Genomic DNA, 21,500 nt, shown 5'->3' with positions numbered 1-21,500 from the left:
TCAAGGGTGTTTCAGAGGTCCACGCAAAAACAGAGTTCTGTGTCACGGTAGACGCTGATACGATAAAGAACCCTTCTGAGGTTCCAGGCTGCAAATCTACTACCGAGGTTTCCCGATTTCTCAATTATGGCCGATGCAGGATGTTGCCCTGTATGCCCTGCTGTGAGGTCAAAATTATACTTTCTCTCTCTTTCTCTCTCGCCCATGAATTTCTAAAAGAACTTCTATTTTCCAGAATCATTTCGCAAATCGGCTGATTCATAGTACCACTTTTCTCATTTTCATTATCTGATTGATAGATGATACAAAATATTTGTGAATGTCTTAAAAGTTTTAATCTGAGCTCCACGTCGTTTGTAAAGCAAAACACGTGCCCGTATAAACCATGTCAAATTCATGGTTCTCCTCCTACACATCCACGCACAGCACGGACACCTCGCCCGTATGCATTTCTCCACAGCACTGCCATCTGGTGAGCAAGTGTGGGGAAGTCCATGATAACGACGAAAGAGGCGACAGAACAGAGAATGGTCGCGCCTAGCAGTCCTATTCCCTTAGCGGAAATTCGTCCGTCACCTGCGCTCGTTTTCCTTCTGCGATATGAAGATAGGCTAATTTTTTTAATAGTCAGTTCCCTCTTAATCTCCTTGATTTTTTCAAGAAGTTCTTTTTCTGTCTTATAATGACCAGTAGGGGTTGACTCGGGTTGACATTTACACTTGGAACAGTGTGTAATCGTGGCAGATGTTGAAATAGTAGATTGTTCACTCTCTTTACCCGTGACGGTGGGTGATCCTATAAATTTAATAATACGCAAGTCCAATCAGTCAATCAATCCAAAAATAATTTAACAATTTCAAAGGACAGAAATAGTGGGATTGCGGGTTGTTCACGATCGTTTCTGGATAGTTGCAATGAACACATGGATTTTCCAAGAATTGAACATAAAATTAAAAGAAGAAAAAAAGATAGGAGAAATTCCTGATCCCTAACCTTTTCAGACTTCTCTGGGAGATTTGTTTCATAATTATAGATGCGGGTGTTTTCACTTTTACTTATTTTTTATCACATTTTCTTACCAAAAAATTCTGTTGTTTTAGATTTCATGGTAACCAATGAGGTGCTCTGATCCTTGGTAGTTTTAACCGGCTTTATGGTTGAAGGCGGTGCTTGTGTCGTAGGTTCCGGTTTTACGGTTAAAGGCGGTGTTTTGGTTGTAGGTTCCGTCTTTACGGCTGAAGGTGGTGCTTGTGCTGTAGATTTTGTGGTAGCGTCAGCGAGGTCTTTCCTGTTTCTACATGGCTCTGAAAAATATCCCCGAGTTTCATTCTGCAACGAGAAATAAACGTTCGTTATTAAAATTAAACGCCATATTTTAATCTTCACTCGCAGCGGAGGAATTTCTTAACTTTCTCGTACATTTATGTTCATATTTTACCATCCCCTCGCAACGAGCGACAGACAGATATAGTATCTTGACTGTACATTTGTTTGTTCGTTTGGATTTTATGAAAGTTTTGTGAACAGTATTTAAGCTACATTCTCCATCAAAATTTCGTTAGACTTGTAGGAGTGACATCGTGTATATAGTCCTTACTTCCTATTAATTTTCATGATCATAATTGAAATGTCAAAGTCATTGAAATGGAACTCTAACTTTCTTGTGGAGAAGATTAAATTTTACATTTCTAACCCAACATTCCGGAATTTATTTTACATAGAGATCCAAGTTCCTAATGGTGTTCATGATTAAAGCCAAGATATTTGAATACTGCTCCGAAAGTTTTGATGTACAAGATGAAAAGGTGAAAATAACGAACAGGGATCGATCTCATAATTCCTATAAGGAATACAAAGTTAAGAGTTGGGTAATTACAGACCCCTGGATATACCAGACGTGAGATCAGGTGCTTAGGAGTAGTAAACATCCCCTGTCGACAGGCAACACCCGACATGAGCCCTATAACGAATAAATACGTAGTCAAAATCAGTGTGCGAAGAATAGCCTAGCAATTGGTATGAAACACGTCAGACAGCATTTGACCCAAAGATAGGTCGTATTGGCAGACGAGATCATTATAACGACCATAGAATTTACGAAATGCTAGCTTTAAACGAGACTGTTGAAACCCCTGCAACGTCAAATTGTTTGTCAGTAGCCTCCCTCGATTTAAAAACTGATCATAAGCAGAGCACGCTCTTGCTTATCGAATCACTTGAGAGACATAAACACCATATGCAGGTGATAATGGAATATTGCTACATAAATGTGGGAAGTTGACGATGGAGAAGTGAAATCATCCCGTTTGTCATTAAGATGAGCGAGTATGGGAAGTTGACGATGGAGAAGCTGAAACATCACGTTTGTCATAAAGTTGAGTTGTTAGTTTGCCGTTAGCATCTATGATTTAAAACACATTTTTAATCCAAAGTTTCTCAGACGTGCATGAATGATACATTTTGTGATATATTTAACTCCTACTTGGTTTTCAATATTGCATGTGAAAAGTCGGTGTCGCTTGAAGGAAATTTCGAAATTTCTCATGGAAAAGATTTAAGCTACATTTTCATTCAAAATTAACAAACTTTTAGGATTGGTACTATGTATAGAAATCTTGGTGCCTATTGGTTTTCAACATCATATGTGAAAGGCAAACTTAATGAAATGAAAATTTCAAGTGTTTCTGATTTTGAGAGCGCTTGGAGGAGTAATATCTTGCGATATGCCACGTTGTGAGGGGAGATCATGCTTTGTGTAACCCTTGTTTTTGTGTGACGATGAACGTCACTTTGATTACCTATATATTCATTCATTATCTCGTCATAACGTACTTCTTTCTTGAATATTTACCAACTAATTATTGGTACTTTCATCTCTCCGTGTAGTTGTATCTCTTCTAAAGAGGTCCTCAACAAATACAGTGTTAGTTCTTCAACCATTAATATACTGAAGACAAAAAATTAAATGTAACTGATACAATGTAGTTACTTGCCTCTTTAGATCTAAATCTGTATCCCACCACACTAAAGGATGCCTCGGTGCCATGAGTATTTCTACGAAAGGTGTACCCTCCAAAAGTATGCTCATCTCTGCATTTTTGGCAATCACAGTCCCGCGTGAGTTTTATTGACATCCCATTGTCGTCGATCTCCCGGATTATTCCATTGCTTAACGTTTTTCTGGAAACACGTTTATTCCCTGAAAATGTCGCGAAAGAATAGCACACATCAGATATCAAGCCCACGAACATTGCCATCCTCGCGGCGGAGTCCTTCTTTTTCCGACGCGGAATAATCACTGTTGAGATGTACTGGTCAATGGCGGGCAACAGTAGCATGCCCTCTTGATAGCTGGTGACCCTGACTTTGGGTATAGCTCCAGAGAATATTTGCAGAATTGCGATGGGTTTGTCGGAGAATATTTGGCTGGCAACGACCTTGGTGGTGTTAATTTCCTGAATTTCTCCTGCATCTAACTTGAATTTACCTTTCACCGTCTCAATGGTAGTGCAGTTGTAGTGAGATATGAATCGGAGTTTAGAGGGAGGCATCGCGTGGTAAGCAATTGGGAATGTATAGAAAACCCGACCATAGTAAGGGATAGCGGGAATTTGCTCCATTGACATTGTTGCGTCCTGTTTTGTACCACCACAAAATACAACTACAGAACTATTGGCCCGCAGTAAAAGTCCACTAAAATCATCGTGACTTTCCAACGAGACGTGACTATAAATGGTTTTGGAGATAAAATTAATCTTACTACGTGGTAGAGACAAATAATCACTTGTTTCCTCCCCCACCGCATGGTCTGCAGTGTAAACAGATATGTTACCATGATTTTCATTCTCTAAGATAATCATTGTATTTTCCTCTAAGGTTACAATGGCACAAACGCACATACCGTTTTCCTTTTTGCAAAAAGGCATCAATCTGTATTCTAAACCTGCGACATCTAGCGGGAATACAAGATAAGACGCTGCTGACTTAGAACCATCGACGAATGCTGTAATGCTCACCGGATGTGATGCTTCTATTCGAAGAACTGGAAAAGGCATGTTGATATTCCCGTATTGTTCTTTAAAATTGATATGTTCCACAATCCCCGGACTCACTTGTAGAGAGGACAAATGAGTGTTTCTCTGTTCCCGGTACGTCATGTTCAATGTAACGTTTACGTCGTGCACTGCTGCAATAATCATATAAGCGTCCAGCTTCGTCAGATCTAAGTCCCTAAAGAACGCTACGATGAAATGACTTCCAGTGTGGTCACTTGTTTTGGCTTAAAAAGAAAAAACAATGCTATAATATATAACTGACATGTTTTTTCTTCAAATATAAAACTCTGAGGAATATCATCATTTCTATGCTAATTATCAAGATTTAATCATAAACACCGCTGGAATTGCCAATATTGAAGAAACAAATGAGGTGTTGCAGTGAATATAACGTTATGAACTGCCACCGTGCTAGCATAGTCCATGATGCGCACTATCACTGAAAAACCTCATTTAAAGTAATCAATTTATAACGATAGGGGATTGACCGATTTTGAATTATCTAAATCAATGTTAAATAATAATGAAAGTGAAATAGATTAAATTTACATGACTTGTAAGTACATGTAAGCAGAAGCGAACCTTTTTGCACTTGAAACTTTTATAGTTTAGAACACAACAAATATGCATTCTTTACGTTCAGTAACAGTTCTTACATGATAGAATTAAGAACATTCCGCGTGTTCATGTTTAGTAGCAACCTTTACATGATACTCTCCAAATCGTTTATGTTTACGCTTAGTAGCAGACGATGATCAAACCCACAGATAGCCGGGTTTAACTTTGGAATTATTCTTAGAATTTATAACGTTGATTAAATCGATCAGTTTTGCAAGAGGGCGTTTATTTATTCTTCCACGATTGTAACAATGTTTTAATTCGTCTTATATTTCTACGCACAATTTCTAGAATCTGGAATAGGTGTCGATCTTTTGAAATTCAGCAATAAACATAAGCATAGATAAGTTATAGTTTTTGTCAATAAAACTCTACTTATGAAAAAGGTGATTATCGTGAATCCTTAAAAGACCACAAAATCGAGAACAGGCAAGCACGGGCCCCTGGACATGCTGGCTTTAAATGATGCTGTTGAAACTCCTGTAGCATCAACGTATTTGTGAGTAGCATGCCTCGGTTTCGAAATTGATCATACTTAGAATTTGCTCTAACGTATCGAATCAGTTAGGAGACGAACACCATACGCAGGTGATAATGGAATGTTTCTACATATATATTGGAATTAGATGATGGAGAAGCTGAAATCATCCCGTTTGTCATTAAGTTGGGTTGTTAATTTGCTGTTCAGTAAAACATCCAAAATATGAAACAGATATTTCTTTTTTAATTTACTAATGTTATTAAAGATATATTTTCAACAACAACAAAAAAAAACCCAATGAAAAACAAACAATGAATACATAGTTGACTGTTCGGTGATAGTCGGAATGTTGGCTTTTTAAATTCAGTACAACTACTCAGGCATCACTCCAGACGTCGAATGGGACGTATAAGAACAAACACATTATACCCAGCTCAACTAAATGTGGCATTTTCATAAAAGTGTTAAACCATGTATTAATGCTATTTGAATAAATCTATAACAGTCTTCCATGTGATAGTGCTTATAAATTAGATACATGTATAAAATGGAGGTGACAATTGAATGAAGTCAGCCGCTGTAAGTACAGGAAAGTAGATTGTATATGTGGCAGTTTATTTGTAACCTTAATTATTAATTGTATATGTTGCAGTTTATTTGTAACCTTAGTTATTAATTTTTAAGGACGCCATGTTTCGGTATTTAAAAAAACCAAAACAACCTAATATCTTTTATTAAAATCGCAAATATGCATATCTCTTTATACAGGGATCCAGTACTTTTTCCCCGGGGAGAGGGGTCGAATATGTACAGTTTAATTAACTTATAGATTGACAAAAACTTTGATGTTTATAAAGCGGTGTCTTGTGGATGATTACGTCATAAACACCTAAACGGTATACACAGTGTTTCTATCAAAAGTCACGCATGGATGGACATAAACACGATGAAAAGACAAGCAATCATTCTTCATGTATTATCTACACAATCTAGCATTTAATTCTCAGAGACTATTTCAATCAGCTTTTTATTTATTAAATCTTTTGACTGATAAGGAGCATCTTACATTTGATTGGTGTACATTACCAGATGCAGAAAAACAACTGAATTTGTTAGCATGGAATTAAAGTGAAGCCAGGATTAGACTAGTTAGGACCAGTCTGGATGAACATAGATTGAATGGTTTATAAGACGTAAAGTGATCTTTTCAACAGAAGATAAATATAACGCATCTTACATGAACTCATTGTATGCTTTTGTACTGTCAAGGAATGATTTGACAACAAAAATCCTTGCTTAATGGTTAAATCAATATTGATTTATCATATCTTAAATTACCCGCCGCTAAGAGAGTGGCCATTGGAGTTTAATTGATGATGTCACACTGTCGGTTTCGGTTTATTTCCTCAGCAGCACTGCAAACATGACAAGTGTAATTAACTGCTTGACAGGAAGGCATCAACCTATTTATTCATAAAATCTACCACATACACTTCTTTGATGATCTTAGAATCTCACAAACAGTAAGTTTAGAGTCGTATAGATTTGAGCCCGTTCTTTCGCAAGAGGAAATTAAGAAAAGAAGATGTTCAGTCGAGTCGTAGAGCAGGCAGATGGTACACCTTTCCTCATACAAATGTCTCGAACCTCAGCTTGTCATTACGCAAGTCTTTTCTTTTCAGATGACTTGGTTGTGTCAGAAATTTCAAAAATAAAAGTTTACATCTCCCCTTCGCAATAGAAATGTCCCGGATTGTTTATGGTGACTAAGGACGCTCGCTTGGCAATAGGAATGTCCCAGATTATATCTAGTGACTAGGGACGTTCACTTCGCAATAGGAAGTTCCCGGGTTGTATCTGGTGACTAGGGACGCTCGCTTGGCAATAGGAAGGTCCTGAATTGTTTCTGGTGACTAGGGACGCTTGCTTGGCAATAGAAATGTCCCGGATTTTTGTGGTCTTGAATACAAAAGAGTTCCACATCATGGCAACCTCTATAAATATTTTTAACGTTTTCAAATTAGTACTGAAGCTTATCTAGGCCGTATATCAACAGAACAGTATGACAAATTTTTATCATATAATTACTGCTATCATTTATCATGTAAACATTTTTAGGTTGCCTTCCCCTCTGGCGCTAAAAATAGTAAAATGTGGTCTGGGAAATTGAGTTATAGGGGACTATATTTTCGGTGAATCACGGCGTATAGTGATTGATTGATTGATTGAATATTGTTTTACGTCCCTCTCGAGAATATTTCACTCATATGGAGACGTCACCACTGCTGGTGAAGGGCTGCAAAATTTAGGCCTATGATCGGCGCTTATGGCCATTGAGCAGGGAGGGATCTTTATCGTGCCACACCTGCTGTGACGCGGGACCTCGGTTTTTGCGGTCTCATCCGAAGGACCGCCCCATTTAATTGCCTCTTACGACAAGCAAGGGGGTACTGAGGACCTATTCTAACCCGGATCCCCACGGGATGCGTATAGTGAAATATCACCGGAAGTATAAGCTCCAATTGAACAAAATTAAAGAAAGATTTTCAAAATCATGAAAAAATATATCATGTCTGACAAAAATAACAGCTGGTATAGTAAATTTGTATGATATCTTGAATTCACTACCTTTTGTGCGTCATTCTATATGCCCTACTGCTAATCTTTTCCAAAGGAAACAATTAAGGTAGCTCACTACACTAAAGCTTATTGACTTATACTCTTTATGACACTACGTCACAAGATGGCGATTTAAATTATTTTCATCGATTGTTTCGAATGTCTATCATCGTAGCTCAGTGGTTAAAGCATTGGGTTGGTGAACCGCAGATCTCGAGTTCAAATCTGCCAGAGTCTTTTGCTTATACAGTGTATGTGTTGAAATAACTTTTTTGAAAATTATATTTTCATCCAAATTTGCACATTTTCTGCCTTTTTTGGCCTATATACCTATCATATATCATCATATCTTTTATGATTAAATCGGTGTACAGATTTGAGAAACTATTTCAGGGTGTAGATGCCCCTATTTCATTTTGTGTCATTGTGTACCTTATTGCATCAGTGATAACTTTCCAAAAAAGATATTGAATTCTGCCAAATATAACAATCGACATGCCGAAATCTAAAATTATCAGAGTAAATTCGGTTTCCCGTACTATCTTATTGTGTTTACCTGTCTTTATTAAATCTTCAAACGAACAAAAATATTTTTATACATAGTGATTATGGTGTAAATTAAGACAAAATTTGTAACGAATCACTAGTATATACAATTTTTATATACTCTAAATATGGAATTTCTAGGTTCTTTGAATTGAAAAGTGTGTGACATCAAAATGACCTTGACACAAAAGCAAGAACCGTGAAACCCACATTTCCACGTTTCAGGAAAATGTATACATGCTATAATTGGTGCAGGCGAAATATAATATATCAACGCGTCCAGTAAATATGAGAAGAAGACACCTTTAAACTCATGATCGTAAAATATATCAACATACATGTCATGTATAGTACCATAAAGCCTGATTATTTCGGTGGTTATGATATTTCGCGAATGACATTTCATCGAAAAAATCAGCGTCAGTAATTTTATCAAAAATGAGTCGCGAACTGCAAGGCGCAAAATAAAAATTATCGTAAATGTCGGTATTTTGATAGGTAACCGCTTTCAATTTCATATACATGTAAACAAAGGTTTTGCCTATATCTATGGTAATTCGTTAATGCTAAAAAATATTGATATTCATTACCTCGTAATTTTAATAAGATTCTGGAAAACAATTGATTTTTTTTAATGTTGCGTGAGAGATATCCCTTCTCAACGGATAAAATGATTAAATGGAGGATACTTTCAACGAAGGATTTGCGTCATCCATTTTTTTTCCAAAGCATAAGTTTTGGCTGACCCCATACCTGTAACTGCAGTTAAGCAACAGCAAACCACTGGAAGAAATTTCAGATAGTCCATACTCTATCAAATATCCTCATTCCATTTCTTTCTGAGTGATTCTATGGTATGAGTCGGAACCGTCAAGATTATTTATCAAACAGTGTTTGTTCGTCTCAAATTAATATGCAGTGTAAACATTTTATGCAAATGGATTACTAATTGATTGACTCCATGTCGCATTCTGTCGTTAATAAAAAAAAATGTTTACAGACTGTTTGGAAACAGAATATTATAAATACTAAAGAAGAAGAATAGTAAAAATATTCTGGTGAGCACTTGGGGGGAAAAGTCGTCTTTCTTTTAAAACTCAATGAAGACTTTGAAATAGCGATGACTTATGTGCAGAACGATTGGTATTTTAAACCCACTGGTATTTTCTAATCAATTATTGCAAATTAATTATAAATTATCGGTTTTCGACAAATCAATCAATGATGAATTATTTTTTGTTCCGAAATTTTCTTGTGTTACAACACAAAGCTTATAAAATCGTTATTGTTTTAACTTTTTTATTCGGAGGATATAAATTATCGTTTATTCTGTGGCTAATAAATTCAGACTACCCTCTCACTAACAGTCATGGATAAACTGCACAAGCTCCGCATAAAGAAATTGTATTGAACAGGTGCGCGTGTACATACTGTCCTTTCAATTTCAATAGAATTCGTATTGTATGTCTTTTGGATGCAAAACTGACGGTGGCATATTTTCAAAGGGACATTAGCTGTGAAAGTGATGGCAACCTTTTTTTTCTCAAAATATCTCAATGGCTTAGGAACATATATTTTAATGAATGACTAATAAAAACATTTATTTAGTACAAAAAAGAAGAGAAACCTAACAAAGCTATGTTAGATAATAACTTTTAGTGAAAGAAACTATAAAAAGAAGAATTATCATCTTGCAAAGCAATATTTATTTAATCACCAAAATTACACATTCAAGTGTTTGAAATGATTAATTACTGGTGTTATTACTAAACAATAAAATGCTTTCTTTGTTGTTTCATCGGGTGATGAAGGTATCTAGCATTGCAGAAAAATGCATGCTTTTTTCTGCAATGATTGCTACCTTCATCACCCGATGAAACAACAAAGAAAGAATACATTTTATTGTTGATGTTTATATTTTTATGCATTATCAAAAATATAAAATAGAATTAAGATTTAAAATAATTATATGATTGACCCATGTGTTACGTTCACCTTGATGACACTCCATATTTGGTAATGATTTTGCAGACAGGTGGTACTAGAAAACCAGATCGAACTAGTTTGCTACAAATATATATTTATTGCATGATGAAAGTAATGTCAATTTCAAAAGTAATATAAGAGAAAAGATTCAGTGAATGTAAATATTGAAATATATAATACAGAGCAATTTTTATTAAATTCAATTTTTGGTGACAAAATGACACCTCGATACCCTTTAAAGGAGCACTATCTGTCACCAAAATTGAATTCAATAAAAATCGCTCTATCATATTTTTATATCTTATATCTCATGTACATCACCAGTATTTCATTATATCAATCAAAACATGCACATGGATATGTTATTTTGGTGATTTGATAATTATTGTCTTACTGGACAATAATTCTTCCTTTCATGTTTATCTAACGTAGTTTTATTGGGTTTCTTTTGTTTTTATTATAGTTATTAATAATATGTATATATTCCTTTGCCACTGAGATATTTTGAGAAACAAATGGTTGCCATCACTTTCTCAGCTAATGCCCTTTAAAACAGCACGAAAATGACGGAGCGTGGTCTGAGTGTTACTGAAATTCTGCTGTCATCTGCTGACAAAGTATCCGAGGTAAAAGCATCGTGCATCTTAAGAGAGCAAATTTCTCGGGGTTATCTTTCCTTCTCGGGAAGTGCAAACTTGATAGATTGTTATCGATGAGCTGAATTCTGGGATAGGACATTATAAATATTTTTCACATCGCTATTTTATGGGGGAAATCGCTGTCACTTTAACATACTGCAACATTTATTTATTTCATCATGCACTATCATCTAATAGTGTTTTGTGATTTTTAAGCCCCCGTAATGGATGATAGCGTTTTTGATCGATCTGTTTGTCCGCAATAACTTAAACCCTGGCCATAACTTTTGAACAGCCGTTGAATGGATGGTGATACGGCCTTCATATTTCACATATTTTCCTTGTTTTTGTATCAACATTGTTTAACTTGGAATTTGGCCATACTGGGTATCAATGTTTCACAAACACATCGTGTTTGTTATTTTTTAAATTCACATATCATTTATTCAGCCACTAATTATTCAAGGTTGAGGTGCAGATTGAAATGACACCAATGGAACAGCCAGGGACTGTAGTACATAATGGTGTTTGGAACAGCCAGGGACTGTAGTACATAATGGTGTTTGAGAAAACAGATGAAGCTTTGAACTAGTTAACGACGATAATCCCTAGCCTGACCCACCAACATCTTAACACCAAACACGAGTCCTGTAGAAGAAACGTTTCCATGGCAATTTTCAGCTTAGAAAAAATAATCTAAAACATATCATCTGGGTCAGTTTTATGCAAAGTGATAAAAAAAAAAATCCCTTAAAAAATTCCTATACATTGGGGTTCTTTATCGTAAAAAAAAACCTACCCTCCATTTTTAATGTCATATTTGAAATACCTATGACTTCCACTTTTAATGTCGGATGCTTGGTGAAGGAACAGTCACTACCCACATTAAACTTGTTAGGATTGACAAGGCATAGGGATCGAGAATCGAACCCGGGACCTTCCTATTGCCAAGCGAGCTCCCTATTCACCAGACACAATCCGGGACCTTGCTATTGCCAAGCGAGCGTCCCTAGCCATCAGATACAATCCGGGACATTTCTATTGCCAAGCAAGCGTCCCTAGTCACCAGAAACAATTCAGGACCTTCCTATTGCCAAGCGAGCGTCCCTAGTCACCAGATACAACCCGGGAACTTCCTATTGCGAAGTGAACGTCCCTAGTCACTAGATATAATCTGGGACATTCCTATTGCCAAGCGAGCGTCCTTAGTCACCATAAACAATCCGGGACATTTCTATTGCCAAGCGAGCTCCCTAGTCACCAGATACAATCCGGGCATTTCTATTGCCAAGCCAGCGCCCTTAGTCACCAAATACAATCCGGGACATTTATATTGCCAAGCGAGCTCCCTTGTCACCAGATGCAATCCGGGCATTTCTATTGCCAAGCCAGCGCCCCTAGTCACCAGATACAACCCGGGACCTTCCTATTGCCAAGCGAGCGTCCCTAGTCATCACATACAACCCGGGACCTTCCTATTGCCAAGCGAGCGTCCCTAGTCACCAGATACAACCTGGGACCTTTCTATCGCCAAACGAGCGTCCCTAGTCACCAGATATAATACGGAACCTTCCTATTGCCAAGCGAGCTTCCTAGTCACTAGATACAACCCGGGACCTTCCTATCGCCAAACGAGCGTCTCTAGTAACCAGATACAACCCGGAACCTTCCTATTGCCAAGTGAGCTCCCTAGTCACCAGAAACAATCCGGGATATTTCTATTGCCAAGCGATCGTCCTTAGTCACCAGATACAACCCGAGAGCTTCCTATTGCTAAGCGAGCTCCCTAGTCACCAGATATAATACGGGATATTTCTATTGCCAAGCGAGCTCCCTAGTCACTAGATACAATCCGGGACATTTCTATTACCAAGTGAGCGTCCCTAGTCACCAGAAACAATCCGGGACCTTCCTATTGCCAAGCGAGCGTCCCTAGTCACCAGATACAACCCGGGACCTTCCTATTGCCAAGCGAGCATCCCTAGTCACCAGATACAACCTAGAACCCTCCTATTGCCAAGCGAGCTCCCTAGTCACCAGAAACAATCCGGGACATTTCTATTGCCAAGCGATCGTCCTTAGTCACCAGATACAACCCGAGAGCTTCCTATTGCTAAGCGAGCTCCCTAGTCACCAGATATAATACGGGATATTTCTATTGACAAGCGAGCTCCCTGGTCACCAGATACAATCCGGGACATTTCTATTGCCAAGCGAGCGCTCTAGTAACCAGTTATCCTATTCACAAAATATCTTACGACTAAGATCAAAATTTATACTACAAACACTTTGATTTTCTTATTGTTCATTACTTGTAGACTTCTTAATTAATATGTAAAGTGCACCCATGGTTTGTTAACCTTGAATACATACTTATGACCTTGTGTTCGGTATTTAATTGTCAGACAGATTATTTTTTTCAGCTTAGTCATAAGATATTTTGTGAATAAGGGCCCAGATACATCATGTACAACATGCAGCGTTATTTTTAGGCATTTTGGGTGATATCAATCTGTAAGTGTTGAGTTTCTTATGACCAATATTTTACGTTGTAATATGCAAAATCGAGCTATGTACAGGTAAAGCGAGATATATTTGTATAAGAATGTAAACGGAGTATAGATATCACGTGATAGTAATAAACGACTCTCTCTTCTTCATCTGGTGCACAATGTTTCATAAATGAGCAACTGAATATGTTAGAAATAGTGAATAAGAATTAAAATATTTACATACGTTAATAGAGTTAAAACTTTGCACATGTAATATACCGGAAGATGAATATAGAAATACATGAGACAAAACTCGACATCAGTTTGATATGCATTACTGTGTGATATCAAATACGTCAGGAGGCATCATCTAAACTATTATACATTTATTGCATGATAGTGAGGGAGATATTATAGGGTTATTGAACTTATATCAGTGAATATTGGCATGAGTTGGCTGTGAAAATGCACGAGCTTGCGAGTGCATTTTGACAGCCGACGAGTGCCAATATTCACCTATATAAGTTCAATAACCCTTTTATTATATAGCTAAAGTATTTGGTTGTTAAGTTATATCCATTTTAACTCAAACTACTCCAAAATAGACGAGAATTCATCAATATTGCCAGTGTGCAATAACAGCATGCATTTCTTAACTGTTCAATATTTAACCTGTCATTAATGCATGAAGCAAACTGATTTTGTAAATGGGGACATCATAATTTATGTACAGTAAAACATAATGCTTAAGTAAATATCAAATACCGGCTCTGTCAAATTCGGAGGACCGTCGTCTGCCATTTTGGCTTGTTTACGTCGTTACGGTAACGTCAATATTGAACGCTCATACTCGAAATGTTTCGGGCGCATACAATTTACGCAATGTAAAGTTAGCGTTCAATAAATTCTCAGGATATTGAACGCTAACATTCTCTAGATTTTACGCAAATTTTATATTAGACTATTTATTAGCTATATAATAAGAAGATTTATTCACCCTAGAAAAATCATATTCCCCTCGGGCGTTGCCCTCGGGGAACATGATTTTTCTTGGGTGAATAAATCTTCATATCTCCCGAACTTTCATGCAATAAATTGTTTATTATACCGAAACAAAGCAAGACCACAAAATTGTATTTGAAATTGGAGTTCACTCATCTATATATCGTACATGTATCTAGCTGAGATTGCCCTAACAGTAACACCGCGCCGTCAACGTATATATAGAAGGTACAAACAGCGAAACACAGTGATATGATAACCAGTTTTTTGTATTTCCATTGTCCTTGAATGCTGATTTACTTGCATGTTTTTATATCAACCAAAATCAGTCGATTTTAAAACTGTATATCAGAGACCCGCATATTTTGTGCCTTACGAACTATGAAAGTAGAATAACTCGGACTTATTGTGACGTCATAATACCCTTCGTCTACTTTGACGTTAAATTTATGGAAAATGCACGAGGCTGCCCAAGCGGTAAATATGATAGGGAGATATGATGTTTGAGAGGGAGATATGAAGTTTTGTCTTCCCTGGCACGTGACTGTCTAGACCAATCAGATTACGCGTTACATAGAATTCTCATACTGAGGTATAATAATATAGGTTGTACATACTGTATATCAAATACGTCAGAAGGCATTATCTAAACTATTATAGGTGGTATATCAAAGAGACAGGTGTAGAATCCTTATCATAATTTACTTAGTAAAATATTGTTTTAAAAATCAAATAATATGTTGTACGGTGTGACCGTTGAGACGAGCGAAGCCTATTTTAACATCTTGCAACACACCTTTATCCGCCTCTTCATTTAACGCGGGAAATATAACGCGCTTGATGTAAACAGTCACAAATTGTGACGTCATATTAGCTGCAATGTTTTTTCTTCTTCTCTCAAACCAAGCAGAAACAAAATGTTTGAAGCTATGAGTAAGCTTGTCTGGAATTTAAAAATGTTTATGGTACTTTCTAAACAATCTAATTATTTTAATTACGGGTTTGTTAATGAAGTATTCCGCAGTGACGGCGACATTTTTTCGGAAGCATTATGGGTGATACTCATCTTTTTTCAACTGATGAAGAGCAAATCACGTGACTCATATGTGTAATCATTGGAGCGAGCTCGTCGCGACGCGAGCTTCACTCGCTAATATGCTGTACGGTGTGACCGTTGAGACGAGCGAAGTTCATTTACATCTTGCAACACGACTTTTATCCGCCTCTTCATTTAACGCGGGAAACATAACGCGCTTGATGTAAACAGTCACAAATTGTGACGTCATATTAGCTGCAATGTTTTTTCTTCTTCTCTCAAACCAAGCAGAAACAAAATGTTTGAAGCTATGAGTAAGCTTGTCTGGAATTTAAAAATGTTTATGGTACTTTCTAAACAATCTAATTATTTTAATTACGGGTTTGTCAATGAAGTATTCCGCAGTGACGGCGACATTTTTTCGGAAGCATTATGGGTGATACTCATCTGTTTTCAGCTGATGAAGAGCAAATCACGTGACTCATATGTGTAATCATTGGAGCGAGCTCGTCGCGTCGCTTCGCGACGCGAACTTCGCTCGCTATAAGTTATGTCTATGCATTCATATTTAGTTATGACCTTTGATCTATGACTGAGTGTGTTATTTTGAACTATTTATGTAACAGTGTGGTAAATATGAAGAGATTTAAAACTTTTATTGAATCAGTGGTGGAATCGTAATTCATATAAGGTACATGAACGAGCCATTAACATTTTTAGTGGAGTGATTCACCTAAACCTGTATGAATAAAACAGCATGAAACCCACACAAAAGATGGGGGTTTTGCTGCTGACATTTATCACGACTTCTTTACAATTTCTTTACATTTTTAAAATTGTGTAATATTTCAAATTGAATATCTTCTGGGGCTTGACTGACATTGATATGACTGTGAAATCCACACAAAGGAGTTTTTTTTTTTTTTTTTTTTTGTTTTTTTTTTGCTGCTTACCTTTAACACGACTTCTTTATAATTTCAAATCTTCTAAATGTGGCCAACTTCATGATCTTACCGTTGACAAAATATCCGGGGAAATCACTTTCATAGAGAATGAATCATCTAAGGCGAGGAGTCTTTCTTTTATTATATTTCCGGAATCTTTTCAGCAAGTGGTGCGAACTTGATTCATCAATATATTTTGAGATGGATGCTTCAATAAAACACTATTTAATAATGTATTTCTTATCGATAGAAACACTTGTGTGCTGATTTCAACGCATTATTTTTTTATTCGTGCGCTTTCAAAACACATGATTAACAGATTTGCAAAATTGTTTTTATTTGAGCAATTCAAAGTATATGTAGTAAAATACATTTTTAAAAAGAATGTCCGGGAGAGTTCAAGGAATGAAATAACAAAGCGGAAAGGACCGCTAACCACGACAGAAACCAGTCAGTCAGTCAGTTTTGCCATTGAAAAAAACCCAACTTTTTATTGTAGCAAACGTCATTGGCGGATTCAGCTGAATTTCATAAAAAGTTATTTCATTTAAAATTTTCTCTCTTTGTACGTTCAAAATGAATGCAACATTTCTTATATTGATTGACAAGCACCTAAGACAATATGTTGATATACTCCAAAATACATGCAGTGAGATTCACTGGTTAAAATGTCTTAAAAGATCAAAGTGTTTTAGAACATCTGTACTCTGTGAGATGTCGCTTAGATCATCGAGTGAAGTGTTACTTGTATTAGATTATAAATTTATACATTTTCTGTAAACCCACCATACATAAATAAAAAAGCCCACTTAGATCAATGCTTTGTTACTTATATATAAGGCGATGACATATAAAGCATTCCACAATACATTAAGTAAAAGGTAAAAAATATCATGTTTCTTCTTTCAAATAAAATTGTCAATTAGTAATCCTGACTTTGAAAAGAAGTAGATGTTAAAACAAGGATCTGTAACCCTCGTTGCATGTACCTTGTAACCCTGATTAAGTAGGTGGTGAGAAAGGCCTGTTACCTTTCTAACCGAGTAACAGAAATTAACCGAGTTAGAAAAGTTAAAACCGAGTTACAGAAATTAACTGAGTTAGAAAAGTTAAAACCAGGTCACAGAAATTAACCGAGTTAGAAAAGTTAAAACCGAGTTACAGAAATTAACCGAGATAGAAAAGTTAAAACCAGGTCACAGAAATTAACCGAGCTAGAAAAGTTAAAACCGAGTTAAAGAAATTAACTGAGTTAGAAAAGTAAAACAGAGTAACAGAAATCAAGCGAGTTAGAAAAGTTAAAACCAAGTCACAGAAATTAACCGAGTTAGAAAAGTTAAAACCGAGTTACAGAAATTAACCGAGATAGAAAAGTTAAAACCAGGTCACAGAAATTAACCGAGCTAGAAAAGTTAAAACCGAGTTAAAGAAATTAACTGAGTTAGAAAAGTAAAACAGAGTAACAGAAATCAAGCGAGTTAGAAAAGTTAAAACCAAGTCACAGAAATTAACCGAGTTAGAAAAGTTAAAACCAGGTCACAGAAATTAATCGAGCTAGAAAAGTTAAAACCGAGTTAAAGAAATTAACCGAGTTAGAAAAGTTAAAACAGAGTAACAGAAATTAAGCGAGTTAGAAAAGTTAAAACCGAGTTACAGAAATTAACAGAGTTAGAAAAGTTAAAACCGGGTTACAGAAATTAACCGAGTTAGAAAAGTTAAAACCAGGTCACAGAAATTAACCGAGCTAGAAAAGTTAAAACCGAGTTACAGAAATTAACAGAGTTAGAAAAGTTAAAACCAGGTCACATAAATTAACCGAGTTGGAAAAGTTAAAACCAAGTGACAGAAATTAACCGAAATCAAAAAAGAAAAAACTAGAGTCATGATTTAAGAAATGTCTTATCTCTTATATACTAGACTTTTTGACATCATAGATTGTTGCTACTTCAACGAAAATGGAAATATTCACATCTAGTGATCAGTCATCCAAAAAATTATTTTGTTAAACACCACTCTGGTTCCACGCACAAGTACTCTGAAGTTGAAATTAAAAAGATGCTGGAGTTCCTCATTGACAATATCTTCGTAGTCTTTGGTGATCAGGTCTTTTAACAGGCTGTTGGAATTCTCATGGGCACGAATTGAGCTCCTTTGTTAGTTGGCCTGTTTTTATATTATTATGAGGCAGATTTATTCAAAAGCTTCTAAGTGAGAAGAAAAAATCTCTTGCTGTGGCCTTAAACTCGATATTCAAACATATCGACGATGTTTTATCTATTAACAATAATCATTTTCATTCATATGTCGATTTGATATATCCCATGTCAGTGAATTCGAAATAAAAGACACCAAAGAGTCCTCTACGTCTGCTTCGTACTTAGATATTTCATTGAAAATATATACTAACAGGAAACTAACAACTCCGAAAATGACAAACGGGATGATTTCAGCTTCCCATATTTATGTGGCAATATTTCATTATCACCTGCATATGCTGTTTATATCTCTCAACTGATTCGATACGCCAGAGTTTCTTCTGCATATGATAAGTTTTTAAATCGAAGCAGGCTACTGACAAACAAGTTGATGTTACAAAGATTTTAACAGTCTCGTTTAAAGTCAGCATTTCGCAAATTCTAATGTCGTTATTACTATTTAGTTCGCCAATAGAACCTGTCATTTGGTCAAATGCTGTCTGACGTGTATCATACCGATTGTTAGGCCGTTCTTTACACACTGATTTTGACTACGAATAACTCCGTTTACCTGATCAAGATATAGGGCTAACGGCTGGTGTGACCGGTCGACAGGGGATGCTTCCTCCTAGGCTTCTGATCCCACCTCTGGTACATGCAGGGGTCCGTGTTTGCCCAACTCTCTATTTTGTGTTGCTTATAGGCGTTATGAGATTGACCACTGTTCGTCTTCACATTTTGACTGCACTTTTTTGGCACCCTGTTTTCCCCTATAATAGCTCTAAAACTTCATTGTTATTTCGGATTTCAAACAATTCGGTTGAGCATCACTGAAGAGACATTATTTGTCGAAATGCGCATCTGGTGCATCAAAATTGGTACCGTATAAGTTTTGCATTAGGACATATGTCGATTTACAAGTATATAATCAAATCCGGAGAGTTGTACATATTTTCTGATGCGTCTTAAATTCCTATTGTTGCAGTAACCTACTTGAAAATTTGCGACATAAATGGACAACAGCATATCCGTTTTGTGCTTGGGAAGGCAAAGATCGAGCCTAAACATGGGCATACTATATCGAGGCTTGAACTCTGTGCTGTTGTCCCTGCTTTGCAACTGAAGGACACCACTGTTCATCATCTGAAGTGTGATTTTAAAGCAACCACGTATATAGACAGCAAGATAGTATTAAATTACCTTAACAACACTAAGCGCAGATGTTGTGTATATGTTGACAATCGTGTCACTCAGAGCCACCAGTTACATACAGTCGATCAATGGTGCTATGTACCGTCTGTTGATGACCCAACAGACCTTGCTACCCGGTCATTGTCCGCAAAGGAAATAGTGTATAGCACGTGGATACTCGGATCATCCTTCATTTTGACAGCATTGCCTAAAAAAATCACCTCAATCATTTGAATGGGTAAATCCGGATCAAGATACTGAAATATGACCCACAACATCAGTTAAAACTGCTTGTATGAATATAAACTCAAACTCTTCTGGATTCGCTGGGCATTTCAAAGTTAAAACTGTAGCACATTGTTCAATCATATAATGGACAAGGACATTGCAAAGGGTGGCATTTTGTCCATTTCACACAGACAACCTTCAAAAGGCAGAAAAGCTCACCATCAAGAATCAGTAGTATGAATATTTCAAACAATAGACTGTTTGAGAGAAGGTAGGTCATTAACATGTACAAGCTCTATACTGTCATTAACTCCATGCACAGATAAGCATGGTGTACTTTGTGTTGGAGGACGTTTAAGTCAAGCAAAAAGAGTATCTTGATCTCCTTGCCGTAAATCTAGTTATCGAATAAAAGGCGAAGATAACGAACAGTGATCGATCTCATAACTCCTTTAAGCAATACAAAATAGAGAGTTTGGCAAACATGGGCCCCTACGAAAAGCCACGTCGCTGCATTGTTTATCAGACATTATCTTGTTCAACCATCAAGGGTGTCGTATTACGAAAGGAAGATTTCGGACTGCTGGATTCTGGATTTTTCGTTTCATCACAATAGTCATTCATTCATGCGTCATATGCAAAATGTATGCTCACCTAAGATGGCTGATCTTCCTGTTGACCGTATTACATCTGGGCCACCTTTTTTGTTTTTTGGACTGGACACCTTTGGTTCATGGAATGTAGTTTCGAGGAGAATTAGAGGAGTCGTCGCTCATCACAAACGATGGGCCATATCATTAGATGTTTAGTATGTAGAGTCATTCATACTGAGGTTGTGGAAGAATTTAGTTCCTCTTCCTTTATCAACGCTTTGAAGCGTTTCTTGGCGACAAGAGGACCTATTTGCCAATGCGGGTCTGATAGGGGCCCCCCATTTTGCAGGAGCAGTTTATGAGCTCAATATTTCGGCAGATTCTTAGAGGAGGAATCAGTCAATTTCTTCACCGCATCGCTTGTTCAGGGATCTTTAATCTCATTTCGGGGGATCGTATGATTGGTGCTTCCAGGGGAATGTAGCAGAATATTGGACTCCATGCTATTCAAAACAAACCAGAAGGACCTTACTCATGAGAACTTGACCACCTTTATCGCGGAAGTCACGGCAGCTGTAGTTGATTCACGGCCACTGACAAATCTTTCTGAGGACCCTTCATACCTTGTTATATTAACACCGTCAATGTTATTAACACATAAGTCTGGTCAACTTCCAATGTGTATTCCATTGCTTGGACCACAAGATATATACAAAGCACAATGAAAACATGTACAACTACTTGTTAATGAGTTTTGGAAAAGGTTGCAAAGAGACTACCTCTCTTCTTTACAAAGTCGCGTAAAGTGGACTGGTGATGCTCCAAATGTGAAACGAGACACTATTGTTATGTGTGACACTGACTCTCTGCGATATA

At 36.7% G+C, this 21,500-nt stretch overlaps 1 protein-coding gene across 1 annotated transcript; it reads right to left on the bottom strand.

Moving 5' to 3' along the window:
* Positions 1–312: 312 nt before the first annotated feature.
* Positions 313–9,127, bottom strand: LOC125647104 (uncharacterized). Its single transcript, XM_056141858.1, has 4 exons — positions 9,073–9,127; positions 2,994–4,279; positions 1,080–1,329; positions 313–795 (listed from the first exon to the last, which is right to left on the bottom strand). The coding sequence occupies exons 1-4, from the start codon at positions 9,125–9,127 to the stop codon at positions 395–397; spliced, it is 1,992 nt and encodes a 663-aa protein (XP_055997833.1). The 3' UTR covers positions 313–394.
* Between the last annotated feature and the right edge of the window lie 12,373 nt (positions 9,128–21,500).

This window comes from Ostrea edulis, chromosome 6 (assembly GCF_947568905.1).
Source record: "Ostrea edulis chromosome 6, xbOstEdul1.1, whole genome shotgun sequence".
NCBI lineage: Eukaryota > Metazoa > Mollusca > Bivalvia > Ostreida > Ostreidae > Ostrea > Ostrea edulis.
This window is presented reverse-complemented; position numbering and strand designations above follow the sequence as displayed.